Below are 23,697 nucleotides of genomic sequence, written 5' to 3'. Positions count from 1 at the left end.
GACCGCCGTGTTTCCAGAGGCCAGTATCGGCAGTTTTTATAATTTCGCGCAAACGGTGTACAATAATCAAACCCTAAAACGCAAATGAAATTGCATAAAAGCCCAAATTTGTGAAGGCGAATCCCACCAACTTGGGAGCGGGAGAGAACGATTGGTTGAAGAAGAAAAAAGGGTTCGGAAAACTCAATCGGATTCCGTTGATTGAACGCAGTGCGTAGGTGGGTGGGGGTTACAGGACACCCGGGGATAATGTGCACCTGGTGTGAATTTGTACTGTAACACGTATAGCTGCGATAGAACTTGGACCTCCACAGATCGGACCTTCATTTTTCCGTGCGCCATTTCCCGACGAAGTGTAGATCATACCAAGTGGAAAAGCAAGCAAAGTGATTGGATTTTGGTTTTTCGCACCACAGTAAAGTGTGTTGTTTAAGTAAGATGGGAGGTTTTACCAATTGGGATCAATCGATATCGTCAAAGCGCAATTGGAGAGCCTCCATTGCAGGTAAGTTCTAGATTTATATGTGACCCCAGGAACGTTAGCGCATTTTTAAGCTGATTTTAATGTAAATCTGTTTCCCATGTTCATGCTACGGACGCAAATCGGTTTGTTTGATTCGCTTCCGTTTGCCCGATGGAGCAAATTTGCTTCAACGATAAGATAGTGTATAAAATTGATAAAGTAAAACTGATAACATACCCAAAGTGCCGTCACGGGGATTCGTTATGCTGTAACTGGTGCATTCGGAAATCAAAACCTAAAACGAAACAAACAAGCAGAAACACGTTCCATGTGTGATATATGAATATTTCATCCGGAAGATTCTTTCCAGCCATAGAAAGCAATTAAAAATCGTTCAGAAAATTAATTTCACATCAGTTCGGCTACGAACGTCCGCCTACCGTCATTGGGTTCTATTATTATGCAGTTTGTTTTTCTGTATGTATGTGTGTGTGTGTTCCCTCCCAGCAGTCGATTTTCCATTCTAGTCGACCGGCTTCAGGGTGATAAACCGCGACAGCACAAACACGACGGCGAGGGTGGCCAGCACGAAGCAGACCGCGAACATGTAGAAGCTTTCCTCCGTAAACACGTCCGTGAAGGCCGGTATCTGATGGTACCAGTTCTCGATGATGGCCATGTGTCCACCTTTAAGCTTTTTGTGGGACATCCTGTGCTGCTTCCCCTTGGTGTGGCCGCCGTCCGCCGATCGCGAGAGAAAGTGCTAGTGCGTTTGCGACCCCTAGCGGCGCTTGCCACCCGCTCCACCACCGGCCTTCTTTTCCGACTTGGTCTTGACCACGTTCGTCGCGATTTCCTTCGGGGCCAACGTGCTCACGTGCTTGTTGCACAGCTTGAGTAGCTCCAACGTGGACAGGTTCTCACTGTCCAGTGTAATCTTTTTCAGTTTCGCTTCGGCTGAAAGGGGGAAGAGAGCAGAACCTGGGTTGATTAAACAGAAACATGGGACGTGATGATGGTGACGCAATTGTTGCATTACCTTGCACCGAGGGTATAAGCTGGAACACGACGCTCGGTGGCCTCCGATCGCAGAACACTTCCGTTTTGAGCACACACGTCGGGTTGGTTTGTGAGATCTTTGGTGCCGAGAGGTGGTGCAAAAATTCCCTGCAAATGAACACAACATTTAATCACAGCAACCCGGGATGTTCTTGTAATTTGAATATTAGGTCAGAAGGAACATTCTAGACGCAGGATTCTGTTTATGTTGTTCTCATTTAGTTTGAACATGCTAACTTTCCTACTCCATTTGTTTCCATCTCTTTCAGACGGTGCGCACGATTGAACGGCAAGCATGTCAACCGAACGGGAATTAACGCCCGGAACCACGCAGCAACTGCACCCTTTGTCGTACTCGGATATGGCCACACACATCCAGCTGAACGGAGTAATAATGGGCAAATCGTTCAATGGTAAGCCGAATCGCCCCAATTTCCATCGGGAAGTTGATGTGAACCACACATCTTCACCGCACCGACCTGAGTCTCGCTAGATCCTATAAATACTTCCTACACCATCCCCATCCTATGTGGGCTGACAATTTTCCGAAGTTTCCATGTTCCGATTCTTACCTGACTTTCAACGAATGATGTGTTATTTATAAAGCGTCGAAAAACGATGCTTTTTCACTGCTATCAAGCTACTTTCCAAAAACACAACGAACTAAATGGACGTTCGCCCGAAGTGTGGCCAACTCGAATGGGACTGCAAATATTTTCCTCTCGCTCAAAATATGGATGGCAAACATGGTTTCATTTTGACGCACGCAGGCGCACAACGTGCAGCATGCTGAAATCTTCACATTTCTTCCTGGCTTCTCGGCAAGTGCGCGATTGCAAGCATTTACTGCGCCTTTCTCATCGCTTACCTTGTCGGGACCGCGCTTTCGTGGAATGGATCGAAGGAAACGGTGATTCGCTGGACCGCTTTCAGGTTGACCAGTTTTAGCTGTTTTCCGATGGCCGACACGATGCCACCGGAGCGCCGAAACGCTCCTCCAACCTTGATGGACATTTTCTAGCGTGCTTTTTCCCTATTTAACGTTAACAACACTTGCAAAAGTAATCCGGCAAAATACTACATCCGTTTCATAACATCACCTGAATGCAACTTACCAGAATGACGTTTCTAGTAGTGGTGGCAAAATCCGGATTCGGACGATTTGAAGCGAGTCGAAGACTCGTTCCAATTAACCTACTAGGTTCACTCAAAAAGAACCCACTTGAACCTAGTCACCTCATTGGCCAAACGGGAATTTGACCTTGGAAAAGAGCAGGAATTACTCGCGTAAGGGTCACTGAATCGGTAATCTACCAATCGAAATGACTGAGAACGGTATTAGTGGTGGGAAAATCATTTCCCGGTTGGGATTCCAATCTTTCTAAATCCGAATCCCAATACGTCAAATCATACGTGCACATCCAACTTGTCTTTTTTCATATCATTTGATAAATTTATTCAATGATTTACGTATGAAAATCAGCATATTCCATAAACTTCTTTTAATTAAATTCAAACAACACGACCACTTAGCCCTGCGAAATGTGCAGGAACTAACTGATTTTCCCCAGTTTATTCCGAGAAGTTTATTTTGTTTCAAGAAATAGTGAGTCCTTTTGTTGTTTTTTCCGCACTTCCCCCACTCCTGAATCACAATCGGATCAAATCTTTAGAACCCGTCAAATGGGATTGGAATCATTAGAATCCGTCTAGGGATCGAATCTTCAAATCTTCCGATTCCCGATTCTGCCAACACTAACCCGTGTGTGCCAGTCGTGCGTCTGCGATCGCTGGAGCTAGAAGGGGTGGCAAACGGAAGAACAGCAGAAAATAATACCATCCATACCGCAGACTCGTGGCGAAGCGTCGCAAAATCGAGTGATTTCGGCAGTGCAACAGTGATTCGGTAGCCCCGCGTGTGCGAGAAAAAGCGATTTATCAAGCGCGGTACGGTTTCGCGAGGTGTTTCAGCTCGCCCCACGCAGCAAAGTTGGTGGCAGCAGTGGATGAAATAATTGCGTAGAGAAAAGAGGTGCGAGTGGAGGTAGAGGGGAGGCAGAAAGACACACTTTTCGGTCGTGTGGTGTGCAGTTCCCGTTGCATGAAATTGAGCTGCGGAAGGTTTACGACGATTAGCAGCCACAACCCGTCATCATGTATCCAGTAGGGCAACGTAAGTAACGTTCGGGGAAATATTAGCACAGCAGGAAAAATCGTCGCCATTCATCGCCACCAGCAGCAAGCAGATTCATCAGCACCATCAAAAGCAGCAGCAGCAGCAGCAAAAACAGCAGCAGCAGCAGTTGTTGTCAGTGTGGTTGTGCGCGGCAGGGTGGTTTTTGTGACTGTGTTGGTGTTGCGAGGGGTGTTTTGTGTGTGTGTGTGTGTGTGTTTTGGTGCGTGTGTTGTATTGTTGCGGAATGTTACAAACCACCACAACCACTGAGTGCTAAGAACGGAAAAAATTGCCTGTTCAAAAAAAACCATGTACCAGACACAAACATGCTACCCAGCAGGTAGCGGAGGATTACTACCTGACGTTTAGATTGCACAAAACGGTACATTTGATTGAAGAAAAAGTTGTCGGAAAGTCGGTAAAAATAAAGAATAAAACGCTTCATTGGTACTTCTGTATGAATGAGCATAAAAAAACAACCATCCGCGGGGTTTGTGAACTTCCATTAACATCGAAAACGCCGCAAGCGCCAGAGGAGTATTTTTGACAAAATACACACAACGAAAGTGGCATGGCGCCACCCAGACGAGCAGCAGCCGCCTTTTGAGCGCAGCATTTTTTTCGATGTTGATATTTCAGCGCTTACTTTCATTGAAGACAAATAACGATTCTATTCATTTGTAGCGACAAAGCGGTGGTCTGGCTTCTGGTGGAAAAATATGGATTTGATTATGTTGTTGCCGTCCACAAATGTGTACTGGCCTTTGTGAGGTTTTGGAATGATACGAAATGATGACGAAATTCCACAACACGTGTTTGTCATCGTACAATCTCGTATTCGCGTCTGTTGTGAAATCGACAATGTTCGTGTTGATAGAGGTATGATTGCGATATGTAATGGAAGTTGAACATGGGATACAAAGATAAAGAAATTATTCGAAACTCTTTCATAAGAGTGTCGATCTATTCTTATCAAAATGGTAAGGCAGAAATTGTTAACAAAGTGATGTAGAGAAATTGATGATTTAGATTCATTGATATTCCCATGTACATTGTTTAGCAGCTTTTAAGAAAGCATTAAATTTGAACCGAAATTGATTAGATTTTTATGTTTATAAATCTTTAAAACGTTTCGAAACCAAAACAAAGAGTAATGATGGAAGAAGCATGTTGAGATGCAAACACGGGGAACCGTCGTGCGTTGTAATCTAATTTAAAAACCCAAAATATCACTGGTAAAACATCGCCGCCAAAGTTAACATTGGAAAAAAAACAACACACGTCGCCCTCCTCCCCCTGTTCCTTTCTTCTTTGTTGTTCCGTGTTAAAATGCCCACCGTGCACGCACACACCAAAACACCTGCCTTCCGTTGCTACACGCGATGACACTAGGCGGCGATGTTTTTTCGTCCTTTCGCCGTAACCTTCGCGGGCTTTCGCAGGTGCAGTCCGTGTCCTGGTGCGAGGCTTCTTTGTTTTTCGTTGTTTGCTTTCTTCCGGCATGTTTTTGGACGCGCATTTCTGCTTCTTCCCCTTCTTGGGGTCGTCTCCCCAACATATCCGGTCAAGACGCCCCGCGACTGTGTTGGTTTTCTAGCGGTAATTCGGTGCGCAGTTCGGTTCACTCTCGCACACACGCCGCCAGCAATCTCTCGCTCACTCACTCGCGCTGACGTTTGTACACTAGATTTTGTAGGTCATCGACTTCTATCGCCAGCGAGTGGTGTTAGGAATGAAGAGATTTTTTTTTATGCTCCTTCAAGAAAGAGCACGACGAAAGCGTTTCTTTTCCCAGACCTTTCGGAATCCGAACGACGCAGAATGGAATGTGACTTACAAGAGGCGCTTTACAATTATACTTTTTTTTTTTAAATTTTAAAACCAATCAATTGGTTGCATTGTTTGTCAGTTTTTGAAACGATTGCCATACACATTTTTTGGATTCCTTTACGAGGGTGGGAAGAAAAGTCATAAACATTCGTAGGATTTCATAGGCTCACACGAGAACCTCGTTGGGTAAAGTGGGAAAATTATGAACAATTCCATCTGTTGCTTTACTGCTCACCAACCGTCGTGAAGGCTTCGATTCATTGCCTACTGCTCTTTGCTTTCGTCACGACTTCCCAAATGCCTTAAGGATGCAGCGCTCGAGTCCATCGTAATTTTACGACTTTATCCCCAGCAGCGTTTGAAATTACACACATCACCCGTATCGCAGCAACGAAACGATTGTGTCGAGTTGGCCGTGTTCGCTTATCGAGTTTTAGAAGTGTGGCTAAAGTGTTCAACTAACTTATGCTGTGTGCATGTGCTCTGCTCCGGTGTCTCTAATCTATGTCGTAATGTGTATGCATGAACTGTGGAATCTCGATGGTGGTGCAGCCGAGCGGGGGGAAATTAGGGGTTATAGTGTGTGTGTGTGTGTGGGTGATACGATTATGATAATGAAAAGTTGAACATATTTCACGTTAACGTTTGTAAATAGGATTGCAAACACATCAGCATCTTCGCATCTCATACATTCCGGACTAACACTTAACAGAACTAATGCATTTTAATTGATAAGGATCGTGTTTCGCAATCGCTACTGAATATAAAAATAAAAATTATTTAACTTTATCTTTAACCACAGTTGTCGTTTGCTATCGTCCTACAATATAAACACATTGAAAGTTTGCTTGTCAATCGTTCAAAACTGGTTCTTAGTCACAAGCATCGGGTTGATTTTTCTAAATACCCTACCTTGCGATTGACGCAAGCAAATGAGAATGAGTAATCAATATTGCATCACAAACTATTCTTTATGAGTCACCGGATTTGTGCAGCCCACGTGTTCGGGTGCACATACAGGAAGTATCGTTTCACGATATGTTTACTACGATTTTAGTTTCTGTTTTGAAAAGCAGTACAATTACATGTCAACAATCAAATTCGTATGTGTGGCATCCGGTTCGGATTGACCACACTTCTCTACCAGGTCACAGGTTTTCAGGAACAAAAAGAATCTCGGAACATGGTTCGGAACATTGTACCAAATTAAATGTTTTCCCGTTTTCTAAGTGACTTTAGTTTCTTTTGATTTGGGAAATCCCGAATCCGCAACCCCAACGCCCGCGGGTTTTCCACGGAAATCCCGCGTTTTCCACGCTGTAGTGTATTGCTGCCTCCCGATTTACGTCCCGTTTTGCTTCCCCCCAGAAGTTGTTTTGGATTTTGCTTGGATTTGTTTTGACTTTTGTTTTTCTTCTCCACCCCCCCACCCCCCCTACTCTTTGGTGTTGGTATACAAAAAGTGGCGCAAAGAAAATATCGTTTTCGTTTCTTTTTTCTTCTCTTTTATTTTTAGAATCACCATGGACTTCTTCGCCGCCAAGGCCTCCAAGTCCGTCTCAGTCGCAGACCAGCTTCGATACACTCTCACGTAAAATACCTGCTTATTTTGTTCGAACTATTTTCGAATCTATTATTCATAAATTATCGCAGACCTTAGCTAAGCGCAAACAAAAATAAGGCAATTAAATATTCATTGGTAACGCAAAAAGGATATGAAACTATTGGTCCGACAGGGAAAGTTTGCAAAGAAATTATTTGAAGAAACAACATAATGGAACAGCAGCACATTGGCGAAACAAAAACCAAAACCATAGATGAAAATTAAGAGATCTGTACGATTGTTTCACGAAAAGAAGTAATTAATTTATGAATATCTACATTCGAAAATTCTACAACAAAAGAATCGAAATGTGTTCATCAAAATTGCAAAATTTCTTCTCCACCACAAAGTGCCTTACTTACAAAAACAAAAACCCGTCTGATAACGATTGTTCAGTCCCGTGAACGAAGCAGGATTTTGCTCACAAACCATTTGTTTTCGTTGGGTTTCCTTTTTGTACTGGTTCGTTTTGTCATCCTGTTTTATCTTCACATTGTAACATTCCGCTTCCGTCGCGATGGTGTCTGTTTATTTTGGTTTACATTTTCCGCGTTCCATTGGTGCGATGGGGGGTCATTCTTGAGCATGGCATAAAGGATATGTTTAACTTTTTTTTTATCTTTTGAAAAAAGTAAGTAAATTTTCTGGGGGTACAGTTTTGCAAGGCGCAAACTAAATAGTTCGATTTTTCGAAAATTATTTTTCAAGTTTCAGCTTCAAGGATCATCATTTTAAAACTCTTCGCCCTCTCACTCATGTCGATAAAATCATGTCTTCATAACGCACCATTTTAAAGTTTCATAAAAAAGCTTGATCTGCTTCCCATGACGACTTTTGATTTGAACTGAACTTTTAAAAATGCTTTGTAAATATATTCTAAATTTTGTTTTGACATAAACTTGATCAATGTTCGTGACTAACTGTGTTTGATAACAAATCTTACCTCTATCTACCACTCGTGACTAAATTAGCTTTGTTTTCAACATTACTAGCATTTCAAGTATGTCTGATAATTACTGATATTTATCATCTTAATATCAATGAAGTAACTTCCCTTGGTACTCTCGTGGAAAATGGAAATCAAAAACAAAAAAAATAAAAAAAACAGAAACATGTCGCAGCGGATTTCCATGCACACAAACTACGTCCTTTTTTTTTTGTTTTTACTTATGTGAAAAATTGTCTCCATTTGTTGCTTCATTCTTCGAACGGTTTCTTTCGTTACTTTCATTTTACTTTTCGTTCTGTTCGTGTCAATCTTGGCCAAACGTTTTATTTCTTCCTTTTTGCATTAATAGGATTAATGAATGAGGATGATGTTAAGAATTGTACAAAAAACTGCAAACAAAAAAAAAAACAAAAATCAGATGGTTTTGGCACTCGTTGAGCATTAATAAAATTAACATCTCTTAACATAATTGCTCTTAAAACAAAACAAACAAAAAAATCAGCAACTTTTGCAATAAAAATGTATATAGTTCCAGGATTCTTTTCCATCCATCAGTTGATTATATTGAAGCTTAGGGAAAGTGTGTACATTCAGCTAGTAAATATTTAACAGGAAAAATCAGCATTTTCAGCTTTTCATCGTTCTCACGACGATCGTACGGGAAGGGAGAATCAAATTCCTCCCAAGCTCTCGTCGTCGTCATTCGGGGACACACCTTAGGGATAATAGTGCTAGTGCAAGATCATCATCAGTGCATCATCATGTTCACAGTAAAATCGTCCCATCAGAGGGGGCAGCATTAGAACAAGCACAACGCCATTCTGCCACGATCAACGATGTTAATCGATTGTTTGTTTATTTTTTTATTTTTTCCTCTTTTCATTGGCCCTCACACGCCATCGAACATCATCAACCGAATCCCTTTCCAAACCCGCTCATCGATCAACCGATCCGATTTGGGTTTGGGTTATCTTTGCGTTCGTTGGTGCGCGTAAAACTAAAATCCCACTGTTCGCAATCTTGACACAACACCTTCCCACAATTGGTTTGGCAATCAATCGTTTGTTTGGTTGCGCGATATTTGTTATTTTTGTGTGTTGCGGTTTTGTTGACCCCAAAAATAATGAACCATAAATTTAATCCAACAAAAAATTTGATCCCGAACAACAACGATCACAACGACGACGTACGAACCCCGAACGATCTCCAATGCGCAGCACCACCAGCGGGAGCGACGGTCAACCCGACCACGGTGGCGACCACGACGGGCACGCAGGGCGCCCAGGCGCTCGGTGTGGTGCCGGCCACACCGCCCGCCCCGCCAGACCTACCGGTGTTTACGTGCCCGCGCCGGCCGAACCTGGGTCGCGAGGGCCGCCCGATCGTGCTGCGGGCGAACCACTTCCAGATCACGATGCCGCGCGGCTACGTGCACCATTACGACATCAACATCCAGCCGGACAAGTGCCCGCGCAAGGTGAACCGCGAGATCATCGAGACGATGGTGCACGCGTACAGTAAGATGTTCGGGGCGCTGAAGCCCGTCTTCGATGGGCGCAACAACCTATACACGCGGGACCTGCTGCCGATCGGCAACGATCGGGTCGAGCTGGAGGTGACGCTGCCGGGCGAGGGCAAGGATCGGGTGTTCCGCGTCACGATCAAATGGGTGGCGCAGGTGTCGCTGTTCAATCTGGAGGAGGCACTCGAGGGCCGCACTCGGCAGATCCCGTACGACGCGATCCTCGCCCTGGACGTCGTGATGCGCCATCTGCCCAGCATGACCTACACCCCGGTCGGCAGAAGCTTCTTCAGCTCTCCAGATGGGTAGGTTCAGTTCCTTGGTTCGTCAATTTCTTACAGTCGTTGTCAAATTTTATATCGAAAGTAGATGAGGTGTTGTCACTACTGTTGTTTTTCATATGTTGATCAATAAGTAACATAATACCTTGATTGTCGTCCGCTTTATAAGATAATTCTTACTACAAACAATAATATTCGTCTTTAAATTTATGCCGAAAGATCAAATTTTAAAATTGGGGCAAAATTGAAATCATGAGACAAAACCACATGACCACGAAACAAAAGGTAATGAGTTAGAGACAAAAAACTCAGATACGTTAGAGACCGAAGTGTATGAGCTATTTTTAAAACAAATATCTTAGAGGTAAAAGTTACAGCACTATTCCAACTATGGGACAAGTTATATAGATGGCAACTGTATTGTGATTCATAAAAAGATTTCTTTGGTTTCATTCACAATCTGTTTACAAGGAAATCTTAATTGATAGGCGAGAGTGTTTTTTGAGTCTCAATACGAAATTGATCGTGTACTGAAGGACGATAAAATGTGGGTAAATCAAAACGATGATTAATTATTGAATCTCGTTGCAGTTACTATCACCCTCTCGGAGGCGGTCGTGAAGTATGGTTTGGGTTCCATCAGAGTGTTCGACCATCACAGTGGAAAATGATGCTGAACATTGACGGTAAGAGATAGGGAGACCTGAAAACTTAATCTCCCTTGCCACAGTCACATTCATGAATGTCCAATTTTTGTTTCACCCCGTTTGCAGTTTCGGCCACGGCCTTCTACAAAGCACAACCGGTCATCGAGTTCATGTGCGAGGTGCTCGACATCAGAGACATCAACGAGCAGCGCAAACCGCTGACCGACTCCCAGCGTGTCAAGTTCACGAAGGAGATCAAGGGGCTGAAGATCGAAATCACACACTGCGGCACGATGCGCCGAAAGTATCGCGTATGCAACGTCACGAGACGACCCGCACAAATGCAATCGTAAGTGTCCTGTCCTCACCAAATTAGCATCAGTTCAAGTAACACTATGCACCTTATTTTCTCTTTCCTTCAACCAGCTTCCCGTTGCAGCTAGAGAACGGCCAAACGGTCGAGTGTACGGTGGCCAAATACTTCCTCGACAAGTACAAGATGAAGCTGCGCTATCCGCATCTGCCGTGTCTGCAGGTTGGCCAGGAGCACAAACACACCTACCTCCCACTGGAGGTATGCAACATCGTCGCCGGCCAGCGCTGCATCAAGAAGCTGACCGATATGCAAACGTCGACCATGATCAAGGCAACCGCACGATCGGCGCCCGATCGGTAAGTGTTGGCATAACCCTCGGAGTTCTCATTCATTAACGACCATGCTGTTGATTTTCTTCTGCAGCGAGCGCGAAATCAACAATCTGGTGCGCCGTGCCGACTTCAACAACGACGCGTACGTGCAGGAGTTTGGTTTGGCCATCTCGAACAGCATGATGGAGGTGCGCGGTCGAGTGCTGCCGCCGCCGAAGCTACAGTACGGTGGTCGCGTTTCCAGCATGAGCGGACAAGTAAGTTATCCGAGTTGTGTGGCACTGAGACGTGATGACCCGTGTGGGTGTTTGTGTGTGTGGTGTATTTATTTGATTGTTTCCAATCTTTGTGATTTTCAAACCAAGCCTGTGGAACATGTGTGAATTTGTATCTGTATTTGTATTTGAATTCAGAATGATTTTGAATTCAGAGAATATTTTCTTTTTAAAAAGAGAAGAAGAATCAACTTGTTTGATCTTGTGTTTGATTTAGGATAGTTATATATTTATTTAACAGTCCTTTTAGAGGATCCATTGAGGGTTATTTTGAAAATTAAAACAACGGGAGCAAGAGTTACCGAACTGGTTGCTCAATACCGACGTTGGTTCGGGATGATGTCCGTTTCTAACGTTTTCGCAAATTTAATTATAGATTAGGAGGACCCATTAGGAAGATTTCTAACCTATAGAAAACTCCCTTAGTTTACCCTCCCAAATTAAAATAAAGCAAGTGAATTTTTCTCAACACTTTTATCATAATGGTTTGAGATGATGCTTGCTTTGAACAACTATGAGAATTCAGGATGATTTCAACTGTATGTTCTCATGCCGACTCGGGTTATACAATGCTGGGTATACAATTAACACTCATAATTAGGAGGACCCATTAGGAAGATTTCTAACCTGTAGGAAACTCCCTTAGTTTACCCTCCGAAATTAAAAGAAAGCAAGTGATTTTTTCTTAGCAGTTGTCCAACAACGGCTTGTGATGATGCTTGTTTTGAACATTTGTTGAAATTTCGAAAAATAACAGGAAATATTTCTTATACATTTGAGATCGATTGAGCAGTTTAAATGTATTAATTTATAAGGAGGACCCATTAGGAAGATTTCGAACTTATGGAAAGCTCCCTTAGTTTACCCTCCGAAATAAAATTAATGGAAGCTTGTTTTTCTCGCCAGCTGTCTAAAAATGGCTTGTGAAGATGCTTGTTCTGAACATTTGTCGGGATTTAGAATGCTTGCAGGGAATATTTACCTATCTATTCGAGTGAAACGCGACAGTTTAAAGTTTCGAACCTAACGTGACAGTTTTGTATCTGATTGGAGGACCCATTAGGAAGATCTCTAGCCTCTGGAAAACTCCCTTAGTTTACCCTCCGAAATGAAAACAATGCAAGCAAGTTTTTCTCAGCAGTTATCCAATAAAGGCTTGTGATGATGCTTGTTCTGGACATTTGTTGAAATTTAAAAAGATAGTAGGAAATTTTGTCTTATCTAGTTGAGTTCAAAGAGACAGTTTTAATGATATTTTCTGATTGGAGGACCCATTAGGAAGATTTCTTAACAATAGAAAACATCCTTAGTTTACCCTCCGAAATAAAAACAATGCAAGTAAGAGTTTCTCAGCAGTTGTCCAATAACGGCTTGTGATGATGCTTGTTCTGGACATTTGTTGAATTTTAGAAAGATTGCAAGTAAAATATCCCTATCTGGTCGAGTTCAAACAGACAGTTTTAATGTTATGTTCTGATTGGAGGGCCCATTAGGAAGATTTCTTAACAATAGAAATCTTCCTTAGTTTACCCTCCGAAATTAAAACAATGCAAGGAGTTTCTCAACTGTTGTCCAATAACGACTTGTGACTATACTTGTACTGGACATTTGTTGAAATTTAGAAAGATAGCAGGAGATATGGTTCTATCTAGTTGAGTTCGAAGAGACATTTTTAGTCTTATTTTCTAATTGGAGGACCCATTAGGAAGATTTCTAACCTCTGGAAAACTCCCTTAGTTTACCCTCCGAAATTAAAATAAAGCGAGCAAGTTTTCTCAACATTTTTTCATTATGTTTTGAGATGTTTCTGTTTTGAACAATAGCGTAAAATATGGACGATTTCAACTGTATGTTTTCATGTCAACTCGGGCTATTTTGTACCAATGTAATAAATTTAATTAGGAGGACCCATTAGGAAGACTTCTAAATCATGGAAAACTCCCTTAGTTTACCCTCCGAAATAAAAGCAATGCAAGCATGTTTTTCTCAGCAGTTGTCCAATTACGGCTTGGAAAATGCTTGTTCTGGACATTTGTTGAAATTTATAAAGATAGGAAGGAAAATAACCCTATGTAGTCGACTTCAAAGAAGCAGTTTTAGTGTTATTTTTGATTGGAGGACCCATTAGGAAGACTTCTTAACAATAGAAAACTCCCTTAGTTTACCCTCCGAAATTAAAAGAAAGCAAGCAAGTTTTCTTAACATTTCTTTCACAATGTTTTGAGATGTTTCTGTTTTGAACAGTAGCGTAAAATATGGACGATTTCAACTGTATGTTTTCATGTCAACTCGGGCTATTTTGTACTTTAATAAATTTAAATTGGAGGACCCATTAGGAAAATTTCTAACGTCTGGAAAACTCCCTTAGTTTACCCTCCGAAATGAAAACAGTGCAAGCAAGTTTTTCTCACCAGTTGTCCTATAAAGGCTTGTGATGATGCTTGTTCTGGACATTTGTTGGAATTTAGAAAGATAACAGTGAATATGTCCTTATCTAGTCGATTTCAAGGGGACAGTTTTAATGTTATTTTCTGATTGGAGGACCCATTAGGAAGATTTCTTAACAACAGAAAACTCCCTTAGTTTACCCTCCGAAATTAAAATAAAGCGAATCAGTTTTTTCAACATTTCTTTCATAATGTTTTGAGATGTTTCCGTTTTATACAATAGCGTAAATTATGGACGATTTCAACTGTATATTTTCATGTAAACTCAGGCTATTTTGTACTTATTTTACAAATGTTTTGGAGGACCCATTAGGAAGATTTCTTAACAATAGAAAACTCCCTTAGTTTACCCTCCGAAATAAAAACAATGCAAGGAGTTTCTCAGCAGTTATCCAATAACGGCTTGTGATGATGCTTGTTTTGGACATTTGTTGAATTTTAGAAAGATTGCAAGGAAAATATCCCTATCTGGTCGAGGTCAAAGAAACAGTTTCAATATTATTTTTGATTGGAGGACCCATTAGGAAGACTTCTTAACAATAGAAAACTTCCTTAGTTTACCCTCCGAAATAAAAACAATGCAAGCAAGTTTTCTGAACATTTCTTTCGTAATGTTTTGAGATGTTTCTGTTTTGAACAATAGCGTAAAATATGGACGATTTCAACTGTATATTTTCATGTAAACTCGGGTTATTTTGTACTAATTTAATAAATTTCATTTGGAGGACCCATTAGGAAGATTTCTAACCTCTGGAAAACTCCCTTAGTTTACCCTCCGAAATAAAAACAATGCAAGCAAGAGTTTCTCAGCAGTTGTCCAATAACGGCTTGTCATGATGCTTGTTCTGGACATTTGTTGAAATTTAGAAAGATAGCAGGAGATATTGTTCAATCTAGTTCAGTTCGAAGAGTCATTTTTAGTCTTATTTTCTAATTGGAGGACCCATTAGGAAGATTTCTAACCTCTTGAATACTCCCTTAGTTTACCCTCCGAAATTAAAATAAAGCAAGCAAGTTTTCTTAACATTTCTCTCACAATGTTTTGAGATGTTTCTGTTTTGAACAATAGCGTAAAATATGGACGATTTCAACTGTATGCTTTCATGTCAACTCGGGCTATTTTGTGCTTTAATAAATTTAAATTGGAGGACCCATTAGGAAGATTTCTAACGTCTGGAAAACTCCCTTAGTTTACCCTCCGAAATGAAAACAATGCAAGCAAGTTTTACTCAACAGTTGCCCAATAAAGGCTTGTGATGATGCTTGTTCTGGACATTTGTTGGAATTTAGAAAGATAACAGTGAATATGTCCTTATCTAGTCGATTTCAAGGGGACAGTTTTAATGTTATTTTCTGATTGGAGGACCCATTAGGAAGATTTCTTAACAACAGAAAACTCCCTTAGTTTACCCTCCGAAATTAAAATAAAGCAAGCAAGTTTTCTCAACATTTCTTTCATGATGATTTGAGATGTTTCTGTTTTGAATAATAGCGTAAAATATGGACGATTTCAACTGTATGCTTTCATGTCAACTCAGGCTATTTTGTACTAATCTAATAAATTTAATTTGGAGGACCCATTAGGAAGACTTCTAAATTATAGAAAACTGCCTTAGTTTACCCTCCGAAATTAAAACAATGCAAGGAGTATCTCAACTGTTGTCTAATAACGCCTTGTGATGAAGCTTGTTCTGGACATTTGTTGAAATTTAGAAAAATAGCAGAGCATATTTTTTTATCTAGTTGAGCTCAAAGAGACAGTTTTAATGTTATTTTCTTATTGGAGGACCCATTAGGAAGATTTCAAGCCTCTGGAAAACTCCCTTAGTTTACCCTCCGAAATTGAAGCAATGCAAGCAAGTTTTTCTCAGCAGTTGTCCAATAACGGCTTGTGATTATGCTTGCTTGGACATTTGCAAAAATGAAAACGTAGGTAACAAGGAATATATTCCTATTTGTTCATGTTTTGAGGGATAGTATAAATGTAATTATCGATAAGAAGGACCCATTAGGAAGATTTCTAGCCTCTGGAAAAGCTCCCTTAGTTTACCCTCCGAAATAAAAATAATGCAAGCCTATTTATCCAAAAAAGTTTCTTTAATAACAATTTTGGATGATGCTGTTTTGGAACAATTAATTAATTACGATGCTGTTAAGGGGATTTGATCCGTTCAGTATTGAATAATAAAGTAGGTTTTAATATGAGGGAATAAAGTATACGAATGTTTAGTTGTGCACCAATGAAATCTTTTTACATTCACTACACCCACACACCCACACATGGTCTACGTTTTGGATCCTTCGGCTTGTAGCCGGCTAGCGCGTAATCCGCTTCCCGTAAGAAGGCATATTAAAATCAGCGAACAAGTTACTCTCTGGTCCACAGAATAAGGTGAGCTTAGCATTACCAAACCAAGGGGTTTGGGATATGCGAGGCAAACAATTTTTCACCGGCGTCGAGATTCGCGTGTGGGCCATCGCCTGCTTCGCGCCGCAGCGGACCGTGCGCGAGGACGCCCTGCGCAACTTCACCCAGCAGCTACAGAAGATATCGAACGACGCGGGCATGCCGATCATCGGACAGCCGTGCTTCTGCAAGTACGCGACCGGCCCGGACCAGGTGGAACCGATGTTCAGATATCTGAAGAGCACCTTTAGCCATCTGCAGCTGGTCGTCGTGGTGCTTCCCGGCAAGACGCCCGTCTACGGTAGGGGTTACTTTCGGTTTGGAGATGGGTTGTGGTTGCTCGGATCGTTCATGGGTTATGTTTTCTGTTTTGTCTTTTTGTAGCCGAAGTCAAGCGAGTTGGAGACACGGTACTCGGCATGGCAACACAGTGCGTGCAGGCAAAGAACGTTAACAAAACTTCACCACAAACGCTGTCCAATCTCTGCTTGAAGATCAACGTGAAACTGGGCGGAATCAACTCGATCCTGGTGCCATCGATCAGACCAAAGGTATGATTGTCAACGATCGATTTATTAATCGTACTAACCGTCCCCACCCGGCATTCATTCCGGCAGGTATTCGACGAGCCCGTTATTTTCCTCGGTGCCGATGTCACCCATCCGCCGGCGGGTGATAACAAGAAGCCCTCGATAGCGGCGGTCGTCGGATCGATGGACGCCCATCCGTCGAGGTACGCCGCGACGGTGCGCGTGCAGCAACATCGGCAGGAAATCATCCAGGAGCTGAGCAGTATGGTGCGCGAGCTGTTGATCATGTTCTACAAATCGACCGGAGGCTTCAAGCCGCACCGCATCATCCTTTACCGGGACGGCGTGTCGGAGGGCCAGTTCCCGCACGTGCTGCAGCACGAGCTGACCGCGATCCGCGAGGCGTGCATCAAGCTCGAGGCCGACTACAAGCCCGGCATTACGTTCATCGTGGTGCAGAAGCGCCACCACACGCGACTTTTCTGCGCGGACAAGAAGGAACAAAGTGGCAAGTCGGGCAACATTCCAGCCGGTACGACGGTGGACGTCGGCATCACCCACCCGACCGAGTTCGACTTTTACCTCTGCAGCCACCAGGGTATTCAGGTATGGACTGCGTTCGAACTTATACAGGGTGTATGACGTATTTTGGCGGTAAAATGAAACAAACTATTTGTAATCTGCATCTATAAAATTCATAACAAGCTGGTTTCTAATCTTACAATTCACTAATGAAGCTCAAAACTACTCTATCGGAGTTTATTGATTCTGCACAGTACTCTCAAAATGTTGAAGCTTCCGCTATCCTCCAACGCAAAATAAAATGATGTTGGCCAACCAACGATTGCTCGCTTAGTTCGATATGGTTGTGTTTAGTAATCCCTGGTTATTGTTTCTTCATACCTTACCTTTCCACTGCTGTCAAATTTGTCCAAATATTGTGACGCAGAAACAATTTATTCAAATTTACTGCAAAAATTTGTCGTTGAATCTTTGGGGTCAGTGAAAAGACATCTGAACCGAACATTTATCCCGTTATCTCTGCAGGGTACCAGTCGCCCATCGCACTACCACGTCCTCTGGGATGACAATCACTTCGAGTCGGATGAGCTGCAGTGCCTCACATATCAGCTGTGTCACACGTACGTCCGGTGTACTCGATCTGTGTCCATTCCAGCGCCCGCTTACTACGCACATCTGGTCGCATTTAGGGCGAGGTAAGAAGCGGAACGCCAAATCCGCAGTCCCGTGTTTTGTCCCTCATTGAAATGACACCCACATCCAACCCTCTTCCTCCCACAGGTACCATCTGGTCGAGAAGGAACACGACTCCGGCGAAGGATCTCACCAGAGTGGTTGCTCGGAGGACAGAACGCCCGGTGCGATGGCCCGCGCGATCACCGTGCACGCCGACACCAAAAAGGTTATGTACTTTGCCTAAGCTGCTACGCCGGGGTTCTTCAAGCCACCACCGGTGCTCCGTTTTGCAGTTGTTTTTTGTTGTTTTTAAAGCGAAGACGCAAACAGACAGATACAAGGCACGAGATTCGATCGCTGCCGTACCAACGCCAAAACGAATATCATCCACGGAGATTAGAGGAGTGCGCCATGTAAGCGCTTCGTAAACAGGATATCATTATTATCATTGTCATTATTATGTCGACATCTCATCATCGTGCACACTCGAAGCAAGAACGGAAGATGCCCAGGAGGAGAAGAAGGAACAAACGATATCGCTATTTACCCGATCTCGGCGCATACGGTACACAGTTTTTCGTATGTGTATCGCTCATTTAAGGCTTTAGTTTTTCGGAACACCACCACACAGGCAGGCGGCATTACCTTCAATTTTGCGTATTGCTCATCACGATCGAACGACTATGATTCCATACGTTAATAACACGTACACGCTCAAATCATGCTCATGCTGCGTGTAGCTCTCGGTTTTAACGCATCTCACAAGCGTGCGTGTAGCAGCTTTTCTCCAATATCAAAGTGTGACTTACTTCAAAGTGTCGAGAGGCATTATTTAAAACAATTATCTATTTCTTAACATCTCCCCAATTGTGACCTAACCCCGAGGTTTGTTGTAAGATGAGCCGTCGATTGGCCGCTATCATGCTTTAAAGTTTTTTTTTTGTGTTGCCTCTTTTGCTATTGCAACTGGATAGGGAAGCAATGAATGGCAAAGCTCGCGTGTGCGTATAACAAGAAACCAAAGCCACGGTTTCAGTACCCAAAACATACGACAAAAATAGTACCTCTACTTCTTGCTTTTCTCTTTTTCGTGTCAATAACGGTTTAATTAATTTAAAGAAAAAACAAACAAACAAAAAAACAAAGCTTTTGTTGTTACAAAGGATTATAGTGGGAAAATTAGAAATCATGTGAGAGTATGAAGAAAAAGGTATCAGCATTGGGTGATATCGGATTTACAAAAACAACAAGGTTCACTCGCGTGTACACATGGTTAGTCGGTAATAGTTTAGTACAATTGAAATACAAGGGATTTTTTACGGCTTAACGAAATCACTCCAACAGGATCACAATACGTTCACGGAACGTGAACCAAAACAAAACGTATGAAAGAAGACATCTAGGAGGATAGTTAATAGTTGAATAAGGCTTTCTACATATTTTTTTTATTGTTTTAATTTAGGAGATAGTTTCCTGCCAATATGATCCTGTAACGCATACTTCGTATGAGTAATGTGCTAAGCAATCGAGCATTAAACCACCCGAACAATTATTCATTACAAACTGTAACAAAGAAGTCAGTAGAAAGAAGGAGCATTATGGCTGTATTTTTTGAGGTCTCAGATAATGTCTTGAAAGCGCCACAAAATGAGTCGATCGTGAAATACGGTGAACTATTTTGTTTCGCCTTGTTTGTTTTTTGCTTCTGTCAATGCAATATATCCGACTTTTAGACCTAGGTTTAGCATTTCTTTTTTTGTTAATGATAAATATTTACCATTACCTGCATAACGGTCCTCTCTTACGGCCTGAACCGCTCATCTACCATACTTTGCTAAAAAAATAGAACCAGTAACGAAATCTGACGATCTTGAAATATGATCCTCAAAGCAGTTGGAAAGGATTTGGGCGCGCGCATCTTCGTCGCCATTTCCTCCGAACCTCTGTCATTAACCATTACTTTAGTTATAGACCGTTTCGACTGCCACTCGAACCACGGACTCGATCGCTGGGATAGCACAACAACACACTACTTAGGCCACTACACGTGTGGCGCCTTTCTTACGTCGTGTCCTATAGAAAGCTGTCGCGAAACGCGAGTTGATTGTAAATAGTTAAACATTGTTCATCGTTCTCGTTTTTTACGTTTGCATTGCTTAGTGTCACCTTTGAACGCCGCAGAAAACTGCGATACAGTACGCAACAGAACATTAATTAAAACGTGCCGGGAATTAGGAAACGTTAACCAACAATCAATTGTTCTACAATATTGGACGGACCGTATAAGCATACCTAATCAAATCGTAGCGTAGTAATTGAGTACACTGATCGTGGAAAAGGATGTATCCAAGCATAAGGTATGCAAAAAACAATTATTAAATTCTCAGCAAAACACGTGGATGCCCGAAGCGCGCGTATCCGTGCCCCGGTTGGGGGCGGGGATAGTGTAGGGACGCGGAAGGTACACGTTTTCTCGACATCTCAGAGTCCGCGGCTTAACCAGCTTGTCAGGAGTAAAATGTATGTGTATATTTAAAAGAAGATGGCGACCATTTTAACCGGTAGCGATGCAAAATGGCATGTATAGTGAAAATCAAATCAAATCAAATCCTCTCGAATCGATGGAGGCTTTTTATTACTGCAAATCGTGTGTCAAACAATGGATGCTACTGAAGATATAGCAAGAAAGCGGGGTAAAAGAATAGATGAGAAGCAGCCACAGCAGCAATAGCAGCAGCAGCAGCAACAGCAGTAGTCTTAGTGGCCCATATTAAGGGACACGACACTAAACAGTAATGACAGCTAAGGGCAGAAAGTAAAACAAAACACAAATGAGGAATCTGTGTGATGATGCAGCTGCAGGTGTTTGTCTGGCTGCTACACTTAACCGTAAGGATAACTAATAGTAACGGATTGTGACCACACACAAACACACACACACAAATTGATCATAGGTCATCTGTAAAAATGACACCCCATGGACACCCAAAAAAAACCAAACAAGAATCGACCCACCCAGCACACACTAAAAACCAGATTGACCGGCGTAAAGCGCTAGTCAGAAAAAAATGATGAAGAATGGAGCAGAAAGGCAATAAGTAGGAAAGGAAGGAACGTAAGGAAAATTATGCATACTGGCGTCTTTCCTTCGAATCGCTATCGAAAACGAAAAAAAAAGTATATCTTGTTGAGGTTTCAGTAAGCACCAACGATGGATCCAAGTCCAGTTTCCTCTAAATAAACCCAAATGGCCCTCCAGAAGAGTGAAACGACCGCTTGGCTGAGACCCACGGGTTGTTTTCCCTATCAAAGCACAGCCTTTGGGAGTGTTTTTGCTCGCGGAAGAAGACATACGGAGGGCAATAAAACAAACACTAACATCATATGAATATTGATCCAATTTTTAAATCCGTTGCACACGTAGCTTTCATTAGCCTTATGTTTTTTCTCGTAGCGTTAATGTTTGAGCATCTACATACGGTATTAAGGTAGATACGTGTCTAGGAAACGAATGGTACAATTTTGATACCATTTAAGGTAGATGGCAAGCTTTGAATTTTAACCTTGGTCCACTAAAAGGGACTACCCATGAAAAATCGAATGAGGCTTACTTTGAAATCGGGTGAGGATGACGACGGACGAGTATGTGGTTTTGGGAAAAAACACAGAAAGCAACAAAGGGTTCTCTTAACTATCCATCAATAGAAAAAATATCAGTTCGCAACAACAACGTGTGTCAAGCTAACAATTAGTTAATGAGTCGTTCATTAAATAAAAAAAAGGAATCATTCAAAATAACGATAACCACTAGCAAGGTAGCCTACTACGGGCGTCCAGTAAGATGAAACTTCAGACCGGGAATTAGATTGTAAGAATTAAAATGAAAAAAAAAACTAAAAAAAAACACTTTTTCACTTCGACGGTAACCAAATCTACACAACTTTAGTTAAAAACGTGCAAAACAAGGATTCATAGAGCGTACCCACTGCTCCCCTAGTGTTATTATTAACAGTACGTTAAAGCTGTTTATTTTGTTTGCGGTCGTCTTTCGAATGCGTAGCTATGTATACTTTTTATTTATTAAGCAAACACAGAAGAAAGGTGGCGCCACAGTCAGGTTTCGCGAATAAAACAAAAAAAACTACTGAAAACTAAGTATAAACATATATTTTTATGCACTGGAACTTAGCCTCTAATTCTGCAGCATAAGTGAACAGAGTAAAAAATATTCGTTGCCGAAACTCTTTCAGTTGCTCTCACAGACGAATGAACTTTGGGTTGCCCCAGCAACCGTGCTAGACCTCTATTCCGTTTCGGCAAAAATGAAACAGATGAAAAACAAACAAAAAAACCATTGAATCTTTTAAACACCCCCAACTTTGCCCCTTCCTTCGCCAAAAACCACAAGAGTGAGGCTTGTGTGTTTATGTATGAAGGAGGCGCGTAGAACAAGTAACAAGAACAAGAAAACAGTGACCAAATCACACACTGAGCATAAATGTGGGACAGGCAAAAAAAAAGAGAAAAGAAAAACCAATAACTATATTCAACTCATACAAGGGATTTATAACATATTAAGGTAGCGCAAGGGCGTGTGAGGTGAAACAGCAAACCATCATACAAGAAATTATAAAGGGAGTAACATTGTATTTTAGATAAAAAAGAAACGTCAGAAAGGAAAGAGCCGATAACAAAGAATCATTTAAACAGGACCGCAATGTGGCATGAAGAATGGATGTCGTATTAAAGAAGTAAGTTAGTCAAGTAAGAAGACAAACGTAAACTTTAAGCAAAACAATTGCACGAATGGTGAGCGGTAGAAGAGGAATCGAAAGGTCGGGCAAGAGAAATGGTGAGATGAGAATGAAGATGGCTAGAACAATGCAAAAGATTTTTGTTTCTTATGAAGGAAAAACATGGAAAGCGCACGCGTAAAACGGACATTGATAAGAGATACCAAACACTTAAATTAATAATATTCCGAATTGTGCATCTGTGTTGGGACTGTCAATCGTTTAGAAAATGGCAACGGAAAGCGAAGAGAGACAGAGGAGAGAAAAGGAGCGAAAGTGGAATTAAGGTGAGGTGATGAGCAAGTGGCACACTGTAGGCATAGATCAGTGAAGGGCAACATGGAGGACTTTTCTGACAGGAAGTGGACACCATGTTGTCGCAGCCACCGTAACAGTTTAGCTTTAGAACACATACCCACACAAACAAACACCACAAACACACCCACACACCACGACCTCGATCAAGCAAAAAAGGGGAAGGAAACGGGATGCTAGGTTTTGGAAGAGGACAGAGAAATGCGATTAGTTGATCTAATTTAATGTTTTTGGCTTGCCCGACAAATGTGAGCGATACAGAATATCTGGTACTCCAGTTTAACATGTCACAAACAAAAGAACCTTGATACGTGTTGTTATTTTACAAACACATCCAGAGTAAGAGAGAAAGATTATTTGGTCTAGCTTTTGGTTAAAGATTTAATTTATAGATATTAAGCGGCATATTTTTCACTCTTGGATATATTTATACTTTCTCTCTTTTAATTTTGCTTTTTCTATGGCGTTTCGAACGCTAGATCTACCGCGGAAAAACAAGTATCCAACTTCGTAAACTGTTTCGTTGTGTCCTTGGTAGCCATACTTACAAGGAAT

General features: G+C 41.8%; 3 protein-coding genes across 4 annotated transcripts; 1 reads left to right on the top strand and 2 right to left on the bottom strand.

The window, feature by feature from the left end:
* Positions 1–871: 871 nt before the first annotated feature.
* Positions 872–1,172, bottom strand: LOC131272800 (uncharacterized). The gene has a single exon (XM_058274659.1). The coding sequence runs from the start codon at positions 1,170–1,172 to the stop codon at positions 987–989; it is 186 nt and encodes a 61-aa protein (XP_058130642.1). The 3' UTR covers positions 872–986.
* A 72-nt stretch (positions 1,173–1,244) lies between these two features.
* On the bottom strand, positions 1,245–2,621 carry LOC131272799 (uncharacterized). The gene is made up of 3 exons (XM_058274658.1): positions 2,391–2,621; positions 1,503–1,630; positions 1,245–1,420 (listed from the first exon to the last, which is right to left on the bottom strand). The coding sequence occupies exons 1-3, from the start codon at positions 2,534–2,536 to the stop codon at positions 1,245–1,247; spliced, it is 450 nt and encodes a 149-aa protein (XP_058130641.1). The 5' UTR covers positions 2,537–2,621.
* LOC131272795 (protein argonaute-2) lies at positions 1,818–22,248 on the top strand. 2 transcript variants are annotated; one of them, XM_058274650.1, is made up of 12 exons: positions 1,818–1,935; positions 7,045–7,119; positions 9,298–9,907; positions 10,475–10,569; positions 10,657–10,879; positions 10,957–11,202; positions 11,270–11,435; positions 16,269–16,608; positions 16,692–16,858; positions 16,925–17,443; positions 17,885–18,054; positions 18,140–22,248. In XM_058274650.1, exons 1-12 carry the CDS (start codon positions 1,818–1,820, stop codon positions 18,276–18,278), a joined length of 2,868 nt encoding a protein of 955 aa, XP_058130633.1. In that variant the 3' UTR covers positions 18,279–22,248. The 2 variants fall into 2 exon arrangements, with proteins under 2 accessions (XP_058130633.1, XP_058130634.1); XM_058274651.1 differs by lacking the exon at positions 1,818–1,935 and adding an exon at positions 3,331–3,695.
* Positions 22,249–23,697: the final 1,449 nt, after the last annotated feature.

The sequence above is a fragment of the Anopheles coustani genome, chromosome 3 (genome assembly GCF_943734705.1).
Source record: "Anopheles coustani chromosome 3, idAnoCousDA_361_x.2, whole genome shotgun sequence".
In the NCBI taxonomy this organism is placed as follows: Eukaryota; Metazoa; Arthropoda; class Insecta; order Diptera; family Culicidae; genus Anopheles; species Anopheles coustani.
This window is presented reverse-complemented; position numbering and strand designations above follow the sequence as displayed.

Excerpts from the sequence above, each read along its gene's own strand:
- LOC131272800 (XM_058274659.1), bottom strand. The coding sequence starts at position 1,172 with ATGTCCCACAAAAAGCTTAAAGGTGGACACATGGCCATCATCGAGAAC.
- LOC131272795 (XM_058274650.1), top strand. The coding sequence starts at position 1,818 with ATGTCAACCGAACGGGAATTAACGCCCGGAACCACGCAGCAACTGCAC. Across the intron at positions 11,436-16,268 it reads TTTCCAGCATGAGCGGACAA|TTACTCTCTGGTCCACAGAA; the intron begins GTAAGTTATCCG and ends TCAGCGAACAAG. Across the intron at positions 17,444-17,884 it reads GCAGCCACCAGGGTATTCAG|GGTACCAGTCGCCCATCGCA; the intron begins GTATGGACTGCG and ends TTATCTCTGCAG.
- LOC131272799 (XM_058274658.1), bottom strand. The coding sequence starts at position 2,536 with ATGTCCATCAAGGTTGGAGGAGCGTTTCGGCGCTCCGGTGGCATCGTG. Across the intron at positions 1,631-2,390 it reads GAAAGCGCGGTCCCGACAAG|GGAATTTTTGCACCACCTCT; the intron begins GTAAGCGATGAG and ends GTTCATTTGCAG. Across the intron at positions 1,421-1,502 it reads GCTTATACCCTCGGTGCAAG|CCGAAGCGAAACTGAAAAAG; the intron begins GTAATGCAACAA and ends TCCCCCTTTCAG.